We start from the raw sequence: 20,980 nt of genomic DNA on the forward strand, positions 1-20,980 counted from the left end.
CACCTGATCAAAATTCTGAGATGTCCTCCTATTCACCATAGTCTAACAACCTAATAACAATGTCTTTAGGGACGACTTACTCCCACACATTCCCCGTGGGAGGGGCTGCAAGTTACAAACTTTGACCTGTGTTTACATACAGTAATGGTTACTTGGAATTGTACAGACGTTTTCAGGGGGATTTTTTGGTTTAGGGAGGAGAGCTGAGGGGGGGGGGGTACATGGGAGGATATTTCCATGGAGGAACTTCTCACGGGGGAAGAGAATTTCAATGAAGGGGGCGCAGGATTTTCTAGCATTTTTTGAAAAAATAAATATGAAAAGTTTTTTCTACTGAAAGTAAGAAGCAGCATTAAAACTTCGTACGAACAAAAATTATTACGCATATGAGGGGTTTACCTCCTCGTAATACCTCATTCTTTACGCTAAAGAATTTTTAGTAATTTCAACTATTTATTCTACGGTCTTTGTGATTCAGAGGTCATTCTTAAGGAATTGGGACATTTAAGCTTTAGTGTAAAGAGCGAGGTATTGACGAGGGTTGAACCCCCTCATATACGCAATAAAACATACGAATATAGAATTTCGTTGCGCAAGTTAATTCGTGAGTTACGTATAATTTTTACCAATGAAAACGTTTGTAAAAAATTAAAAGTTCTAGTTGCCTTTTCAAGTAATAAAAAATTCGAGGGGAACTAGGCCTCCTCTCTCACTCCTTTTTTGTCAAAATCTTCCGATTAATTGCAATTAATTAATGTGTAATCTCGTTTTAATTATTTATGTACGGAGAGCCAAGATCAAAACATGCATTAATTCAAAAACGTCCAGAAATTAATTAAATAAAACAAGTTTTTTTTTAATGAAAGTAAGGAGCAACATAAAAACTTAAAACGAACAGAAATTACTCCGCATATAAAAGGGGCTTTTCCTCCTCAGCGCCCCACTCTTTACGCTAAAGTTTCTTACTGTTTTAAAAAGTAGTAACTAGAAAAGAGAAAGAGTCAAACTTTAGCGTAAAGAGCCGGGTGATGAGGAGGAAAAGCCTCTTTCGTATGCGGAGGAATTTCTGTTCTTTTTAAGTTTTAATGTTGCTCCTTACTTTCATTTAAAAAAACTTCTTTTTTTTATTTAATTGGTATAAGATCAAACGCTTATTCTTGGTTTGATTCATATCTTTCTGGTAGGCTTCTTTCAACTGATCCGCTTTTCCGGAGCCCTTCTGAAGTATATTATGGCGTCCCACAGGGATCTGTTCTTGGTCCTATTTTATTTTTGATTTATGTTAATAATTAAACAAAAAAACAAGTTTTTTTAAATGAAAGTAAGGAGCGACATTAAAACTTTAAACGAACAGGAATTACTCCGTATATGAAAGGGGCTTTTCCTCCTCAACGCCCCGCTCTTTACGCTAAAGTTTGACTCTTTCTGTTAACTCTTCATTTTAAAACAGTAAAAAACTTTTACTGAAAAAATTCTTGTACTTCGTTTGTCTTTGCTCAACTTCACGGCAATCTTCCAAAATCTCTTCGGAAAACTCCTATGTTTATTTATGATTCAGTTCCATATAACCTTCGTTCTTCAAATAATATCTACATTCCGCCTACCCCTACTATTCGATCAGATTTCAATCCCCACGTTGCTTGTCAATAGGTCTGGAATTCACTACCTTCTTCAGTGCAGAAATGCCACTCGTTTGGGACTTTTAAAAGGATTCTTAAGGATCATTTAATAAAGAATCGAATAGATTTTTTTTTTCTCTGAGGAGTTGATGGCCCCTGTGTTTTGTTAGTGGTGTGTGGTTTTCCTCTCTGTACTTTGCTCCCAGGCCTCAGGTATGTTCTCTATGATTTTTTTCTCCTTCTAGTTGTTGTTTATATTGTATCCCCATAAATATATTGCGTTTATTATGTGTTTTGAATTATGTGTATTGTAATTCGATTTTGAATTGTATTTTGTATTGTCTTTATTTAATATTAACAAACTCTCTCTCTCTCTCTCTCTCTCTCTCTCTCTCTCTCTCTCTCCTCTCTCTCTCTCTCTCTCTCTCTCTCTCTCTCTCTCTCTCTCTCTCTCTCTCTCTCTCTCTCTCTCTCTCTCTCTCTCTCTCTCCTCTCTATCGAACCAAACTACTAAGATTATTATTTAAGCCAACTACTATTTTTAAAATACATATACTGCAGGGACTCCAATGTCTCACTATAGTTGCCCCCCCCCCCACAACTCGCAGCCATAATGGGCATCTGATAGGACCTTAGTCACAAAGAGGTGCTTATGCATCTTTATATTCTTAATTCCCATTTTGTGTTTTTGCTGGAGCAGAGCAGCTGCTTGTCCACGAGAAATCATTAACTTAATGTGTTCGGTCCGATGCCAATTTGCTGCGAGCATGTATCCCAAATAATTATATCTGGGGGCTACCTTTATTGACTCACCTTTATAAGTAAATGAAAAATCATGTCCGTTGGATTTAACACTATAAAAGATGACAATCTCAGTCTTGGATGCGTTTAGCTTCAATTTCTTTGTTTCTAAGTAAGCTTCAGCTAAATCCAGGAGAGTTTGAAGCTCATCGGCAGACTTAGCCACCAAAGCCGTTTCATCAACGAACAGTAAACAAGAAAATAGAGTATTCGCAAGTGAGACGGCCAGGGCTTATCGCTGTTCAAGGTGCTCCGCCAAACTATTAATATATAAAGTGAAGAGCTTTGGTGACAGTGTGCCTCCATGACGGACACCTTTAAAGATTCTGAAAGGCATAGATACTCCTTGTTTAGCAATTATGACTATAGATAAAGTCATTTCATACATGCTATGTAACTATTAAATAAATGGCCTAGATAGCCATATCTTAACTAGATAACAAAACAAAATGGGGCTATTAATGCTGTTGAATGCTTTCTCAATGTCAAGGAAAGCAAAATATAGCTTACCCCTTTCCCTGCAATACTTCACCATGAGAGCTTGAAGTATGAAAACCCGGTCTGTTGAGCATGAAGTATGAAAACCCGATCTGTTGTTGAGTACCCCTTACGACATGCCCCTTGCAGCTCATTTATAATATTTCCCCTATCAAGCCAGTACCCCAATCTAGCGTCCAAAATCTTTTCATCCAAAAACTTGCTGATAGCTGGCGCTAGGCTTATTGGGTGATAATTACTACGCATCATACTGTCATCCTATTTAGATAACGGCTTTATCACTGACATGTTCCTTGGTGCTGGCCATCTGCACGAAACTAGGACTGCATTGAACCGACTTAAGAGAATTTGCAATAGAGGTCCTATTAATTTTTTATACATAGTTGGGGGGGTTTCGTTAGCAGCTGGAGAAGATCCTTCATAGTGACTCTTAATACCTTTCTTCAACTCTTCCTCTGATATGTTCTGTATGAGCTGGTTAGATATTCTGGGAGGGGGAATTCACTAACGGCTGAATCTTTCGACTCGGTATACACCTGCGGGGAAATGGGTGGGGTGGCTCAGTTTTTGTGACCCTCCAGGTTTTCGTAGTATGTCCTAGAATTAACGTCCGGAACCATCTTTGACTTGTCACGTGGCGCACGCAAGGCCTTCCAGAAATCTTTCTTGCTTGTCGATTTGTTGGCTTGAAACATTTTTTCTTTTTCTTTAATTTTGTATAAAAGTTTATTCCTCTTGCTAAAGATTTATGTTACTTTCTAGCTAGTCTAAATGCTAGTAGGGCTTCATGTCGTTCCTCTGATTCAGTAGCATTTGTATCTTCTTTAATAAAGTAAACATACCCACCTTGCTGAGTTTACAATCATCATCGAAAGGACCATTTTTGGCGGTATATATTTCAGGACTTGGCCTACCTCTTCATGGAGAAACTGAGTCAGTGAAACTGTAACTATATTGGGGTCTGAAGAACTGTCGCTTAAACCTTTTAGTTTGTATTAGGTCCAGCAAATTACTAAAAAACAGCCAAACCTTGAAATATCAGGAACAGTAGCTTTTTTGGCAACAAGAAGCGCAGAAAAATTCGCTTAATAACATATCCAAAATTGGCTAAAATCAGCCGTGCAGAAATACTCTTTTTTCCAAGGAAAAAGGGGAGGGGGATCCTGAATTTAAGTTTCTGCAACATTTTATCGATTGAAAGGTCGATTTCCAATAATTCAAGTGTGGAGAAACCGAAAGTTACGTCGGAATTGAAAAGGGTACCCCATTTCCACCCTAAGCGTGGTCAGAAGGGAATTGAAAATCATAATTTTTAGTCTGTGGAGTGTAAGGTGGATTGAAGCGTCGATTACGATATTAAAGTCTGAGGAGAACGAAAGTGAAATCGGAATTGAAAAGCTCCATCACTTAGTACCATATTTCCTACCTAGGCAAGATCAAAAGGGGTAAAAAACCATTTATGGTATTATAATAATGTAATAGATAATTACAAATTAAATAGTTGGAAGGTCGTTTCCTATTAATTCAAGCCCTGGAAAACCGAAAATAACATTAAAAATTGGAAAATTTCATCGCTTAGTATCCCATTTTCACCCTAAACTAGATCAGAGGGCGATGAAAAATCAGAATCTTAATTTTTGCAACATTTGATGGATTGAAAGGTCATTCCTTATTAATTTTAGCCTGTCGACAAAAATCTAATGATCTAATGACAAATCGTAAAAGCAAAATAATGCTTTTTTGTAAAAGTAATGTATATAGTAGACTTATTCCAGATATACAGTCTTTGTTCAGATGCATTTGTGTCTTTAGCATGCAAGTACAAAGGGGTCTTTGAGCCCCCTGAAGTAATCTTAAGTAGCCTTAAGAATGCTACGATTTGCTTAGAGCCTTTGTTTTAAGTTAAGGTCTCATTGCAGTAATGTATATAGTAGACTTATTCCAGATATACAGTCTTGGTTCAGATACATTTATGACTTTAGCTGGTATGTGCACAGGGGTCTTTGCGCTTTCTTAAGTAATCTTAAGTAGCCTTAAGAATGCTACAATTTATTGGGGCCTTTGTTTTAAGTTAAGGTCTCATTACGGCAATGTATAGTAGACTTATTCCAGATATACAGTCTTTGTCTAGATACAATTGTGACTCTAGCAGACATGTACAAAGGGGTCTTTGTGCTTTCTTAAGTAGCCTTAAGATTGCTTTAATTTTTTTTAGAGTCTTCCTTTTTAATTGTAGTAATCAATTTAGTAGACTTTTTCCAAATACACGGTCTTTTTCCATTCTGAGGATATGCAATGTTACTGCTTCAAGATCCACATACTGAGTGGATTCGAACAACTTTGTTTATAAGGATTAGAGATGCATCTCATCAGGAAAATGTACGTATATGACCTGAATATGACCCGGAGCTTACAAATACTTCCATCATTGTTACAGCTTCAGATGCAACCTTGTTAAGAAGGAATTCTAGCCATTGTAACCGAAAATTTAAAACTTCTAAAAAAAAATTCCAAGTGAGGGAGAATTGTCATTTGAATTTGATTCAGTAATCTTAACTTATTTTGGCTAAACTTATTGGTAGAAGTTTATTACGAAAATTAATTCGTGGGATTTTATAGGCCTCAAACCTATTGAAAGTGGCCTAGAATCGAAATGAAAACTGCACCATTAGCATTACCATAGCTGAAAACGTTATATAAAAGAATTACAGTCCTCCATCTTGAACACCAAAGAATAACTTTTGAAAATAATCTCGATCTTGAAAATGACTTTTTCACACTGGAAGCAGTGATGTGTCTCCCTTTTTTGCTTGTTAAAGGCAGCATGGATTGTTTTTTCTTTTACTAACCCGAAGTAGACAGAAACAAATGAATAATAATGCCAAGCTTAAAAATTAAAATAATTTACTATATTTAGTAGTTGCACCGCCTCCGCTTAAATGCCACAGTTTTTGAATAAATACACATTTGCGAAATTTTATGTAGAATTTGAACATTTGATCACCTATTTTTGCTATTTGCCATTCTTTCTTGCGACTATTTTTTATAGTATTTCTACTAAAGGGCGAAATGGCCGAAGGCAATGCCTTTTGATGATATATTATGATGATCATTATTGATGATATGTTGATCTTAGTACGATCATCGCTTAAATGCCACAGTTTTTGAATAAATACACATTTGCGAAATTTTATGTAGAATTTGAACATTTGATCACCTATTTTTGCTATTTGCCATTCTTTCTTGCGACTATTTTTTATAGTATTTCTACTAAAGGGCGAAATGGCCGAAGGCAATGCCTTTTGATGATATGTTGATCATAGTACGATCATAATGATCATAATATTTGATGATATATTATGAAAAATGTAGAGATTCCCTCAGATTGTTCTGTGCAAACCAGCCTGAAATACCACATAGGCTCATAATATGATCATGATGATCATAGTGTATAATATTTGATGGTATATTATGAAAAGTGTAGATTCCCTCAGATTGTTCTGCGCAAAGCCGCCTGAAATACCACATAGGCCTTCGAGAAATATCTTGTCTATTTCAAAATTTTATATTTCAGCTGCGTATGTAACCACTGCAATTTATTTTATTTTAGATTTATTTTATTTTAGTTACTTGGCAATTATTTTATTTTAATATTTTTTTAATTAATTTAATAATTTTATTTTAATAAAAGTAATTTATTTTATTTAGTTACTTGTATTTACATTAACACTAGCGTTGATATTACTTTTTATTTTATCAATTTCTTTATAGAGACCGCACGGGATAGACTACGAGAAAAACTATTACGAGTCACTGGTTATCGTATTAGACACATTAGAACAGTGCTTAAGCAGTCAACCAAAAGACACAGCCAGATACGACGACACGATGAATGTGAAACTACTTCTAAGAGAGATCTGCCAGTTTATTGGTATTTTTATTTTAATTTTGTTATTAAATGGCTTTGAGATAGCAGTGTGTTAATATAGGTGCTAGTAATTCCAGATCTTAGGGGTGGGATGATCTGAGGGTATTTTCAAGGGAGGTGGTTAACATAATAATGCATTTCTAGGCCGAAGTTTTCGAATATTTCTTGGGGGAAAATCTTCCATCCTCCCTCTGTGTTGTTGGTAGGTTGTGAATTTCCAAATAGGAAAGAGGGGGTGTTTGTGTATAAAAACTTCGCACCTAACAAGTTTGCATAAAACAATTATATGGGGAGTACAAGATATTGCTTACTAAGAAATATAGTTAAAAATGATAAAAATCGTGTTGTTTTCGAGATGAATCTGAAGCAGATGATGCACCTATAAAAGACGATACCCCTTTAAAAGCCGAAGCACGTGACGATCCACTTAAAAAGCCGATGCACCTAACAAAGACGATTCATATGCCGCTGTTTAATTGAAAAATAACGTCAAGACTTCAGAGTTAAAATATAAACGTGATTTTTCACGTTACTTTGCATCAGCAGCATCACTTATTGATGTTTACGAGAAATTGAATGAAGTAACCAAAGGTATTTTGGTAATTTCTCTCGTTGATAATGATCAGTATAATGACCAAAATGACCAGTAATGTCTATGTTATTGCTATATATTATCACAACCATTACTAGTTACGTCTGAACCTTAGAAAAAAAAGAAGTACTCTTAAAAGGGAGAAGTAAAAAAAGATGTTAGGAAAATAAATTAAATTAGTTAAATAAATAAAAAAAACATGAGTGCAGGGCTAGTAATCTAGCACACAGTGTAAAAGTTATTTTTTTATGAAAGATCAATAAGTATAATTCTTTTCAACCCTTAAGCCTGCGCTTTGTTGTTCTCTTTTTTAGTCTAAATAAGCGTTCTTCAGGTTTTTTATATTCACCAGGCAAGGGGAATCGCAGACAAGTAGATGCAGTGGTAGTTGTAGACGGAAAATAAGGTGTTTATACATAAAAGAACAAAGTAATTTAAAAGGTTCATTCGTTTTTGTAATTAAAGCATTTATGGCTGAAAATATCCAACCGTGGTATTTCGTGCAGAAATATTGTGGGCCATTCGGGTTCAATTTACAATAAATGATAGATAGAAAACTAATTTTGTGATTCTTGGGCTAATATTAGACGATAACTATTATTGCTATATATTATTACAACCAATAATAGTTATATTTGAACCATAGTAAAAAAGTACTTTTAAAAGGGAAAAGTAAAAAAAAATGTTTCGGAAATAAATTAAATTACTTAAATAAATAAAAAAAACGTCAGTTCGTGGCTAGTAATCTAGCACACAGTGTAAAAGTTTACATAAGTTCTAGAAAAATATTTGACTTTTTACACTTTTTGCTATTTATTGTTCTTTTTTTTGTAGAGAGTAAGTACTAAATTTTGTGGTTTATTTCCACAAATTGAAAAAAAAGAAAAATACAATATATTATCAAGGTTTTGGTTGAATAGAAACCTGTTGAAAAATTATTATCGTATCGCAAAGCTGAACTAATTAATCAAATATCAATCAATTAATTTTTAGATAAATTAGGCTTAATGTTGGATATTGCCATTTTGAAGAGGTATTTTACCCCTTTAGACCTTATATAAGAGAGACATTTTGAACTGCTTGATAATGAGGTGGAGTGCAAAAATATTGTCACCGAAGTCTCTACGAGGACGGAAACCGGCTTGGTTTTTAGTGGCTCTATTCTCCCTTGCCCTCTTGAAGCGGTTAGGGAGAGTAATCCCCCAAAAATAAAAACTATTAGCTAAACTTAACGGCTCGTTTCGCCCGTATGAGCTTAAGCATTAAAAACCTGTTGACTACTAAAGAGAACTACATTCTCAATAGAAAGATACACTTTCTTTAGCTGTTAGGTTCCATATATTTTATTTTATTTTTTACTGATTTTTATTCCAGGTTTTTCTCTTTTTAAATTTGGTGCCCGCTATTTTCAAAACCTGCATAACTCAATATAAATATCTTTTGCATTAAAAAAATGGTTCTCTGATTTTTCCTCTTTTTGAAGATATATTTGGTTATATTAGGCAAAGGCGCCCCAAAAATTAAGCTTTCAAGTGCAAGCGTTATGGCGTTACTTTTTGCGGATGACATAGCATTAGTAGCGAAAGAACATTTGCAACAACTGCTAGATCTAGCATCTTCTTATTTTAGGAATAAGAAACTAGTATTAAACTTAAAGAAGTCGGGTGTAATGGTTTTTAGGAAAAGTGGAGAACTGATAGATTCTCAGTGTCAGTTTACGTATGAAGGTAGGGCACTAGACTATGTAGATGAATTTCAGTACTTAGGTTGTAGGCTTTCGCCAGATGGGAAACGGAAGAAACATCTCAAGATAGTAGAAAGTAAGGGAAATAGACTACTAGGATGGTTAAGTATTAGTAGTATCAAGGAAATTAGGGATGTAGGACTGCTAAAGTATGTTTTTAATGCTAGGGTTAGATCGGCTTTGCATTACGGGGTGGAGCTTTGGGGGTTTAATAAGGGGTTGAATTTTAGAAAGAATGCAGTTGAGTTTTTTAAGCGTATGTTAGGCCATGATGATAAGTTTAATGGGTTAGTACTGAGAGGGGATATAGGAATAAAGTGTATGAGACAGAGTAGGTTAATTAGTATGGTTAGATATTGGAAAAGGGCGTCATCTATAGAAGATAATAGGCTAGTTAAACAAGCATTTTTAATGATGCTTCAAGATAGGAGGAAGGATTCGTGGCCAAATCAGGTGAATAATATCTTAGACCGTGCAGGGCTAGGTAATTGCTGGAATGAGGGTAAGGGGATAGGAGATATGGTAGGGACTGTATCTAGGTTAGTTGCTACTAGGCTAGAATCTCAGGTTTGGCAAGCTGAGAAGACCACCTCACCGTCCCTTGGGATATATGCGGAGGTCAAGGAGAACTGGGGTGAAGAAATTTGCCAAAAAATGTGATTGGCTCCGGATGATTTGAAATTGGTAATATATGTAAAGAGGAATTTTATGCCTCTTGGAGAACGTAGGAAATATTTAGGGAGAAATAGAAATTGAGGGATGGTCCTTACAGTTGCCCTCTGTGTTGAGAGATGGATGAGTCTTTGCATCAATTTTTAGGGGATTGCAGGGAGTTGAGGAAGTTGCGCTTGGAAATATTTGGTCGGGAGGTTGGGGGGAAGGATTGGATTTTGAAAATTTTGAGTAGGTGTTACTTAAGTATAAATAATATTGGAAAGTTCGTCCGGGTAGGTATGAGGTATCGTGATGTTTTCTTAAATAATTAGTTCAATGTCTTTTCAGTCTATGTTTGTCTGCTATTTTTTTCACTTGTTTTGTGTATGTCACCATGGCCCAATTGGGCTTTTCGTGTGAATAAATTCATCTATCTATCTATCTATCTATAAGTTTCCCCTTAATCTATCAAAACAGTCAAATTTAACTTTTCATTACTTTAATAATGTTCTACACATTAATCAAATCAAGTCGTTGCCTATGAAACAAGAGAAGGGATTTAAAGCCTGGAAAGCTTATGGAAATACGGAAGATTAGAAAAGTAAGGCACCGTCTTAGTGACCTGTTTCCATATGTTCTTAGCTTTATGCTCATCTTAACATTATTGGAAACCATGTTGAAAAGCTATATTCTAAATGAGAACGAAGAAGGGATTTATGTAATTCATGAAAATTTTGAGCATAGAACAGTATAATGAGAGTTTTCAGTCTACAACATTTAGCTTAGAACCTTAAACGTTTGTTTAGAACATTTAAACTAAAAACGGGACTTTTTAGTGTCAGATGTTGGACTGGAAAAAAAAATCAGCTGTATTGTAGTACAATCTAATTGTAGCGTGATTCTTCTTTATTTTATTACCCCGATACCCTTTTTTGATGAACTTTGTTTGTATATATATATATATATATAAAGCAGAACGGAAGTAGAGAGGATAGAAGGAGAGGATAGAAGTAGAGAGGAATGCAAAGTAACCTTCTTGTAGTTTTTCATTAACACTTAAGGTATTTTACTGTGACAAAAAGTACTATTATCTGAGTTCGGGTATTTTAGCGCATTTTGCGGTGGTAAAAAATACTCTTACCAGAATTCGCAGTCCTGTTCTCCGTACCTGTCGAATGTCTTGTCATAAATACATACGTCATAAATAAGATGACGGTTAGAAGTTTTTAAGCATTGATGATCACTGGTGGCGTCAAGTGTTTTAATAATTAAAAATTATATTTGTAAAAATTTGAGTTTTACACATAAGACAATGAAAATTGTTGCAATAAAAGGATTTTTAAGCTTTTAGACATTCAACTCTTTTTTGATATCAAAGAGGTATACTATGTTTCCTTATCTTATAAAATGAACTGAAAAGTTTTCCCAAAAAATAGCTTTTTGGTTAGAAACTATTCTGTTATTCAAAAGTAATAATCAAGTAAGCTAATTTTTCTTGTAGAGTAAATAAGAAAAGAAAAACTCCTGGAACGTCAGAGAGAGTACTTTTTACTGATGGGAGCATGTTGTCCCCCTTTCTAAATTTTGAAAAATACTTTTATGTATGTTTTTCATTTACGAAAAGCCTTTTTGGTATTTGTATTGAAAATAATTTCCAGCCAAAAATTTAAGCCATTAAATAGAATAAAATTTTTTAGTGCCAATATTTTTTGAATAGAGATCCACTCTGTTTTATTTGTGCTAGAACCAGGAGCTACGACTGAGAGAAGGGTACTGCCACTCTCCTTCCTAGATTTTGAAAAATACCTTTGTTTTTCATCGAAAATGCCTTTTTGTTTGTTTCTTTTTCCATAAAAAAATGGAAAAGAAAAACATTGCATGTCTTTAGGTTTTGAAAAATAAATTTTGCTCCCCTTCCTAAATTTTACGAATTGACGCCATTGGCTAGAACTCTGTCTAGTCGATTGCAAATTTTGCCAGTCAGGAAGCTATGCATATTACTATTTTCACCACCCGTTTGTTATTTCACTATGTCTCGTGCCTATTCATGCGCACGTATAGTTCGAGTTTCACACTTGCACATAGTTTTCATATGTAACTGTAGTAAGGAGCGACCCGGCTCAACAGTAACCGAAGCTCTAAAAAAACGGAATTTTGATACCAATATATACATCAAAAGAATCAAATTTTTACGCTGATTTTAAATATATAAGTTTTATTAAGTTTAAATTTATCCATCGAAAGTTACGAACCTGAGAAAATTTGCCTTATTTTCGAAAAAGGGGGAAACACCCCCTAAAAGTAATAGAATCTTAATTAAAATCACACCATCAGATTCAGCGTGTCAGCGAACCTTCCAGTAGAGGTTTCAAGCTCCTATCTGTAAAAATGTGGAATTCTGAATTTTTTGCCGGAACAAAGATCGCGTATGCGTGTTTATTTGTTTTTTTTCCAGCGGTGATTGTATCGACCCAGTGGTCCTAGAATGTCGCGATAGGGCCATTTTAATGGAATTTCAAAATTCTAGCCCCCTTTTAACATGAACAAAAAATTGGAGGCCAACTAGGCCCCCTCCTCGCTCCTTTTTTCCCAAAGTCACCAGATCAAAATTTTGAGATAGCTATTTTGTTTATCATAGTCGAAAAATCCAATAACTATGTCTATGAGGACGACTTAATCCCCCACAGTCCCCGGGTGAAGGGCTACAAGTTATGGATTTAACCACTATTCACTTGTAGTATTGGTTATTGGAAAGTATGCAGACGTTTTCAGGGTTTTTTTCTGGTCGTGGGGGGGATGTTATGTCAGATGATTTTTCCATGGAAGAATTTATCATGGGGGAAGAGAATTTCCATGAAGAGGACGCTGGATTTTCCAGCGTTATTAAAAAAAAAGGAGAAATTAAATTAAAAAACAAGCTTTTGAACTGAAAGTAAGGAGCAACATTAAAACTTAAAACGAACAGAAATTATTACATATATGAGGGGGTTCGTCCCCTCCTCAATACCTCGCTCTTTACGATAAAGTGTGTTTAATAATTTCAAAACAGCTATTTATTCTAATTAAATGGCCTTTGTGATTCAGGGTTCATTCTTAAAGAATTTGAACAAAATTTGAACTTTAGTGTAAAGAGCGAGGCACTGACGAGTGGGTGAAACCCCTCATATACGTAGTTAAAATATACGAATAAAGAAGTTCTTTACGTAAGTTAATTTTAAAGTTACATATATTTGTTACAAATAAAAACGTTCGTAAATAAAACTAAAAGTTGCCTTTTTAAGTAACACAAAAAGTGGAGGGTAACTAGGCCGCTTCCCCCGCCCCTTTTTCTCAAAATGGTCCGATCAAAACATTGAGAAAGCCACTTAGCCAAAAAAGGTAAAATGAATATGCATATTTTGTTTTAATTATTCATGTACTGTGAGCCAAAATCAAAACCTGCATTAATTCAAAACCGTTCAGAAATTAAAATAAAAAAAAAAAAACATTTTTTTTTTTTTACTGAAAGTAAGAAACAACATTAAAACTTAAAACGAACAGAAATTATTCCGTATATGAAAGGGGCTGTCCCCTCATCAACACCCCGCTTTTCACGCTAAAGTTCGACTGTTTCTCACAACTCTACTTTCTAAAACGATAAAAAACTTAATAGCAATTGCTAGATATCGATGTGAATGCTGGTTTAGCAGCTATGGTGATAGGGCTGCTTAAACATGTAGAATATACTGATCATGTGATTCTGAAAGTTATAGCGTTAATTGGCTTCTGCTATTATATTGTATCGGTGATTTCTGCAGTTTTTTTCCTCCTCAAACTGTCTAAATTCGATGGAGTATAATCGTATAATAATTTCTGAAGGATATAGCCAATGAATTCTCAGACTTTATAAATCGATACACCTGGGCTGGTAACTATTTTTGGTTTCTCTAAATCGAATCTCTGAGGAACCCAAATATATCAACGTCGCAGATTTATCAAAAAAAGATCTCCTAGTGATAAAAAAAGGAAGAGCTTCAGTTAGGGAATTTTTGTCAGTATAGGGGAAGAGATCTACAAAATTAAACTAAGAATTAGATATTTCGAGTTTTGAGCTTGAAAAAGGGATAAAAGAGAATGTTTTAGAGATAAATAACTTAACTTGAGAAGTTCTGAGAAAACTGACTATAGGAAGTCGAGAAGTGACCAGGAAATGACTTGGCAAAATAATACAAGTCTGGTTTTAATAGGGGGCTTAGGAATATCACATGTAAATAGTTTTTTTTTGTAATTTTAAGACTTACGGCTTATTCCTCTTGGTGGTGCGCAGAAACCGGTGACTGAAGCCAAGAAAAAGTAGGAAATTTATTGTAATTAAGTAGTAATTAATTGTAGAAAAAGTCGAGACAGATAGTATGATTGAGTCCTATGTCAATTCAAACTCTTGGTCAACCTGCCTGAGATTCTAGGTCGGCGTGCCTTACTAAAAGATAACAAACAAGTATTGGTCCAATAAGAGAGGCATACTTACTCCCGCCCTTTACTCGTGCCATTTAACCAAACACTTGGAAAACTATAGATTCTATGACTATCTTAGCTCTACGACTATCTACATTAGTTCTACTACCCTAGGAATGACGCATGGACGGATGATAGATTGAGATATCTATCTATTAACAAATGAACTAACATCATTTTCGTACAATCCTAATAAAAGGGGTTAATGCCAGAATTGCCTCTCACTCAATTGGACTATCTGTGTTGGCTTTTTCTACAATTAGCTATGACTTGGTGCCCACAACTATTCGATTTTAATTCAAAATGAATTTTGTCGTCTACCATATGTTTTAGACATTGGTAGTATGTAGGTCCCAAGAAGACCTGAAAGGGACGTACCTTTAATTAAATCTCAACTGTGAATAAAATCATCATAAAGCACTAAAAGAGATATTACAAAATTATAGCCAATCACACATAGATTTGCACACGAATATATGTCCTAGGCAGGCGTGCCTTGCTAAAAGATAACAAACAAGTACTGGTAAAATAAGAGAGGCATACTTAGGCCTGCCCTTTACCCGTGCCATTTAACCAAACACTTGGAAAACTATAGATTTTATGACTATCTTAGTTCTATGACTATACACCTCAGTTCTTCTACTCTAGGAATGACGCATGGACGGATAATAAATAGGCTTATCTATTAATAAATGAACTAACATCATTTTTATACAACCCTAATAATGGGGTTAATGCCAGATTTGCGTCTCACTCAATCAGACTATTTGCTTGGCTTTTTCTGCTGTTAGCCATGGCTTGATGCCCACAACTATTCGATTTTAATTCAGCTAAATTTTGCCAGAGGCGCCATTAATGGGGGGTCAGGGGTGGGCAAATGCCCACCCCAGATTTTCCAGGAGGCCCAAGCTTCCACCACAAAGGGCCCTTTTCCGGCCACAATTATCCATTATGTCCAACATAATCCATTCTGTTCAAATGATTTGAACTAACTGCACGCCTATTAGCCAAAGAGCGTAATTACCTGACTACCCTTGGGGTAATTGTGCTATTTGCTATTAATCATTATAAACTTTGAAAGTAGGTTAGATTCATAATAAAAGTCTCAAGTTCTGTCAAATGCCCCATGCCCACCCCAAGATTTGGCCCAAATGGCTTCTCTGAATTTTGCAGTTTCACTTCAAAGGTTTGCAGTTTATTTTTGTAAAATGATCTCCAAGTTTAATATACTAAAAGACTATTTAATGGGAGTGCATGATTAAATGTGCTATATTGCGTCGCTAGTGTTGCATAGGCCGTGGTTTACAAAAAGGATACGTGGGAAAAAACTACGCAGTGAAATGCGAAAAAAAGACCAAAGCGAAAATGTAAAAGAAAGCGACGAAACAACAAGCCACTGTATATTAACCCACTTTTTTTCTTTCTCTCCTTTGTAATTCCTATTGCTTTCAGATTTGCCTAATGAGAATCCGATGGTCCATCAGCTTAAGAATTTGGCTTCAAAAGTTTTGTTTGCCTTGAGTCTAAACAACTTTGGTGCTGTGTTTAGCCGGATTTCCGCCAGGTATTTACCATATGTTGTTCTCTCTTCTTTTTTTTTAATTCTGCCTAAGTGTTTTTAAAAGCTAACAGGGTTGCAAGTCAGGAATAAGAGTGGAAAATTTTGAGTCATTCAAAATTTTTGAAAGATGCCGTTTTTCCAATGATGGTTTTAAAGTACCAAAAGCTGTGAAAGTGAAATTTGATGGTTTGAATTGGTTAAGTGAAAACCATGCATATATTAAATAGTTATTGAAAATTGTGAATAAAATTTTCAATTAAAAAGACCTCTATATGTATTTCTGCATTTTTCTGTAGCAGCGGGTGTCAAATTAAAAATAAAAACGTGGTGAAAAACCAGCAAAAAATAAGCCAAAATAAATGATAAGAAACAACTTAAGAAGATATAGCTTTCTTTGAAAGTGTAGTTGTCTTTTGGAATCAAGAAATTTGTAACGTCTGGATTTTTATGGAGAAAAAAGCTTTGTCAAATTCAACTAATTTGTTTAGTTTTTTATATTGACGGCTATTTATTGCAACACTGGTATAAGTCTGATATTGCCCTAGAAACTTAAGAATTTTGAAAAAAAAGAAAACTTTTGCAAAACGTGATTTTCAGCCACGAATAGACCCAAGGTGGGTCTAAGGAGACATGTTTCGATGCCCTTAGTACTTTAAAAAGCACAATTTTTTCCAAAGAGCCCAACTAGCAGCAAGCAGCAAAGAGGCCAAATCGTACTAGAGGCCAACTAGCAGCAAAGAGGCTGGAGCTTCTGTAAGGATTCCGGAAGTACTGACATAAACGAGACAAATTGTGGCTGGAAATCGCCTTCTCCTAACAGAAGATCAGAGACAGTTGCAGAATGTGGTCTAACAGATCCTTGGTGGCCCGAACAGCCTGTGCCTCTATTCAAACTGGAAGCAAGTGTTCAAAATACACATGGTTTTCAGTGAAATGCAAGTGACATAAACATTATGTAGTAAGAATTGTTTTCTAACTATCCAAATACTTTAAAGCTTAGTGTAATATATCCATTCTTTCTAGATGGGCCAATCAGTTGGGAGGGGCCAAAGGTTCTGTGAGAGCTTAAACTATGTCACTATTTTATTTTAACAAACAATCTATTTGACTAGTTTCTATTTATACAAACTATTTTTTAAAACTATTTATATAATAAAACTTCCGTCTTTTTATAAAAACGATTAATGTTTTTAAAGCACACTAATTGTGTTCACTATTTTTTGTGTCCTGGGAGAAACGAATATACATTTGCTAGGTAAAATAGAGGAAATAAAGATAAAATCAGACTAGGAATAATTCTGCCTATTTATATCATTAAAATAGGAATAATATGAATAGGAATAAAATACTAAATTTTTCATGGCTTTTGGTCCATCTTGTTTCTTAGGAAATTTGCTTCTACGCAATTGTTGCCAATTGTCTATGTTTTTGTAGACAATCTTGTTATCATTATTTTTAATTGTTTTCTAGTTTCCACGGTGACTAGTCTGCATGACTTAACTATTTAAGGAAGTATCAGGTTTCTGGGTCCCTACTCTCCCTCGTGGATTTGTTTCCTCTCAATCGAGTCCAATCACAGCCAATTTCTTAAAACTAAACAGAAACGGTGAATGATCTGTGGCTGTTTTCTGGCAGAAGAAGCATTTTCATTTTTGAATTTCGGAGAAACACCTGAGTTAGTGCTATTTTTTAGGAGGGAAAAATAGATAAAAATGCAGAATTTTTTGGACGTAGAAACGTAGAGGTTGTAGATTTGTGACTTAGATATTAGTTTTTGTAATTTTACAGTTTGCGCACGAAGTTGTGACAGCAGAAAACCGGTAATTTGTGGTTTTGCCTCGTAAAAATACTATGTTGCATCTTTAAAAGCATAATAAATAGAAAAATTCAGGTTGCGCCACTGCCACTGATTGCGCAACATTCTGAAACTTGCCGTTTTTAGATTATGAAGGTTAATCTTTAACTCAAAATCAAAACCAGGCGATAAACATCTGAATACATCTTAAATCAAAGTAAATCCATTTCTGACCCTTAGTACTTAAGGAGACTTACCAAGGTCATTAATGTAAGTGCTTGCTCTCAGCTGGTCCTGTGAGTTAGCATTCATTTGTAATGACATGGAATCGCTTTTAACAGGTCCAAAATTCTTCCAGTTGAGTTGTCCTGAAATAAAAGGGATCTTGAATGCTGTCCGAGCTTTCGTCCATCTTTATTTCAAAAATTTGTAAAAAAAAAAAAATCAACTTAAAACAATTTTTTGCTCCAAATACAATGGAAATTTCATGACTCATCCACATTCATGTTTTTGGTGTTTAAGACTTTCAGTTTTCCTGAATGATATGGGAAAAAGAGATTTCTTTTTCTACTTTTTAGTGCATTTATAAATAAAAAGGGGTCTTGAAAAAACATATATATTTTTTTAGTCTGGTAAGCATATTAGAAAAGAGAAACAGTTATTATTGTGAAATTTTATCCAAACATGTAGATTCCTACTTTATGTTATGGTAAGTAAATCTCGCTTGCAATATTCAATGCCAAGACCACCCCTACCACAACTTTAAGCAGCTAGTAATGGTAGTTCTGCTTATTAAGGACCAATTCCGTATCTATGAACAAGCATGTATTTTTTGCTGAATATTTGATCTGTAAGAATTCGTCTGATTATTTGATCTCTAACCAGACAAACTTAAGAGGATATGATACCTAAACATCATTTGGTGAGCATAAGCGTTGTTTGACTGTCTCAAAGTCAAAGGGTCCATTAGTGAATTCTCCCATGGGACTACTAATTGAAACCTAATGAGAATTTTCGATTTGATTATGAAATATGATTGAAAAGATAATGGAATAGTGTCGGCAAATATTTCAATCAAAGTGGGTTCCACCACAGAAGAATCGAAAAGCTGTCAAATTGATCAAATACAATTTTTTGTAATCTATTCAAAATCTGAATTCCATCTATACGTATAGGTTAATAGGTTTTCCTATTCAAATGAGGAAATGGAATAATTTAAATCCTAATAGCTTTCACTTTTCCTTTGCAGTTCAATGGGACTGAATATCTCTCCATTTTCTATATTTTAATCTTCAGACAAAATTATTATTCTTTCTTATACAATATGCTAAGGAGCTGTGCATAGGACAAAATGAAGGGTGATCTTGATGTAGTGTGTGATTTGTGTTTAAATGTATGATTTTTGTGAAAAAACTGAATTTAGCTATGCTACGATTGTTTTTTTAAATATACCGATCTCTCTCTCTCTCTCTCTCTCTCTCTCTCTCTCTCTCTCTCTCTCTCTCTCTCTCTCTCTCTCTCTCTCTCTCTCTCTCTCTCTCTCTCTCTCTCTCTCTCTCTCTCTTTCTCTCTAACTTTAGCTAAGGGAGGATTGGGTACCTAAATCCATGTAAAATCAATAAAACCGCAGAAAAAATGAAAACCACAGAAAAATGAAACCACGGAATTATTTAACATTTTTTTAGTTGATTTTTGGCATTTTTCCTAGCAGGCACACCAGAACCTTTTTTTAGAACCATATTTGATTAGCTCATTTAATTCTTCACAGCTGAAAATATGAAATGATAATATAAAATTTTGGCCTATCAAGTTCTCCCTTAGCTAAAGTTATCTCAAGATCACCTTTCATTTTGTCCTATGCACAGTTCCTTATCACATAATTGTAAGAAAGAATAATAATTTTGTCCGGAGATCAAAATCTAGAAAATAGAGAGATATTCAGTCCCATTGAACTGCGAAGGAAAAGCAAAAGCTATTAGGATATAAATTATTTCATTTCCCCATTTGAATCGGTTAGCCTTTTCATTTTCCTTATTTGATTTGACCCCCGTCTCTCAAATGACATTGGCTTTTCACTCAGTTTGTTAATTTGGCACTCCTGGATAATTAAATTTTCCTAACGAGGGTTTTGTAATTTGTAGAACTGAATCTATTTAGGCAGAGTGTCGGCTTGGCAAGAATGAAATTGTGAAAAGGCTATTCCCCAATTTGGGTTTTAGTAGAGTAACTTTCAGACTTTGGTAGGAATGGCATTTATGACAAGTTTTACGGAAATTTAGATTAAATTACTGAATGTTCTTGAGGAATATTCCAAGTAGATACAATTAACGGTTTGAGTTGAGTTTGGGTATTTGTCTGATCCCCCCCCTCGAAATTTTGACTTGAGTATATTTTTTTTTAATATTTTACGCAAAGGAATGGTATTATGGTAGGAATGGTATTTATGACAAGTTATACAGAAATTTAGGTTAAATTACTGAGTGTTCTTCAGGAATATTCTAAGTAGATACAATTATTGGTTTTGAGTTAGGGATATGTGTCTAATCCCATCCCCCTCTCTCGAACTTTTGACTGGAGCATTTTATTTTAAATATTTTACGCAATAACCAATTATCTGTGCCGCTGAAGGGTTTGGAGCGTGACTGGGGGTTCTTGCTGATAAATTGAACTGTTAAGTAGATACTACATAAACTTTCACAACAATAAAACTATCATAGAAAATTTTTCAACCAAAAGTTCAACACCATCTACCACCTTCGCTTAGGCAATTTTTTTTTCAAATCTCCTCTCCTCTCTGGGGATTTAATGTTTAGTCTGGTTTGATCAGCGTTGTTTTGAACGAATAATAACAGATTATGAATAGATTACCGCAGTGCAGCCGCTTGGTGTGACTCAAGTATTTTTGTTAAATAATCGAAAGCGCTACTGAAGTAGGAAGGACTCACTTTTATTACCTCTCTCTGTGTCATATGGGAATAAATGATTTTAATTAATTTTTGTACAGTATTATCCATTAAAAAAAAGTTACATTGAAGTTACTTGATTTTCATGTACTGACTTTCTTCATATAATTGATTTTGTACTAAAATAGCAAATACAATGGTTGCCGTATGACGTAGCAATCCCTTTAGACCTCAAAACTATATCTTGTCGACTATATCTCAACTTGTGTTTGTTGACGTTATCGTAGGCTTATCTTTTTGTTATGCTCAAACAGTATGGATCACTTTTTAGAGTGAAAACTGGCGCTAATGTCGGCAAAAAAACGCTCTAAACGCCATCTATTATTATTTG

At 34.7% G+C, this 20,980-nt stretch overlaps 2 protein-coding genes across 2 annotated transcripts in view; one reads left to right on the forward strand and one right to left on the reverse strand.

The window, feature by feature from the left end:
* The window catches only part of LOC136034175 (interaptin-like), a 442,249-nt gene that overhangs the window by 278,391 nt on the left and 142,878 nt on the right, over positions 1-20,980 (reverse strand). The gene's annotated exons all lie outside the window — the stretch shown is intronic.
* LOC136033629 (neurofibromin-like) overlaps positions 1-20,980 on the forward strand; it is a 214,161-nt gene that overhangs the window by 24,200 nt on the left and 168,981 nt on the right. Inside the window, 2 exon segments of the mRNA XM_065714430.1 lie at positions 6,690-6,849; positions 15,783-15,894. Of these exon segments, the coding sequence (XP_065570502.1) occupies positions 6,690-6,849; positions 15,783-15,894 (272 nt within the window).

The sequence above is a fragment of the Artemia franciscana genome, chromosome 12 (genome assembly GCF_032884065.1).
Source record: "Artemia franciscana chromosome 12, ASM3288406v1, whole genome shotgun sequence".
NCBI lineage: Eukaryota > Metazoa > Arthropoda > Branchiopoda > Anostraca > Artemiidae > Artemia > Artemia franciscana.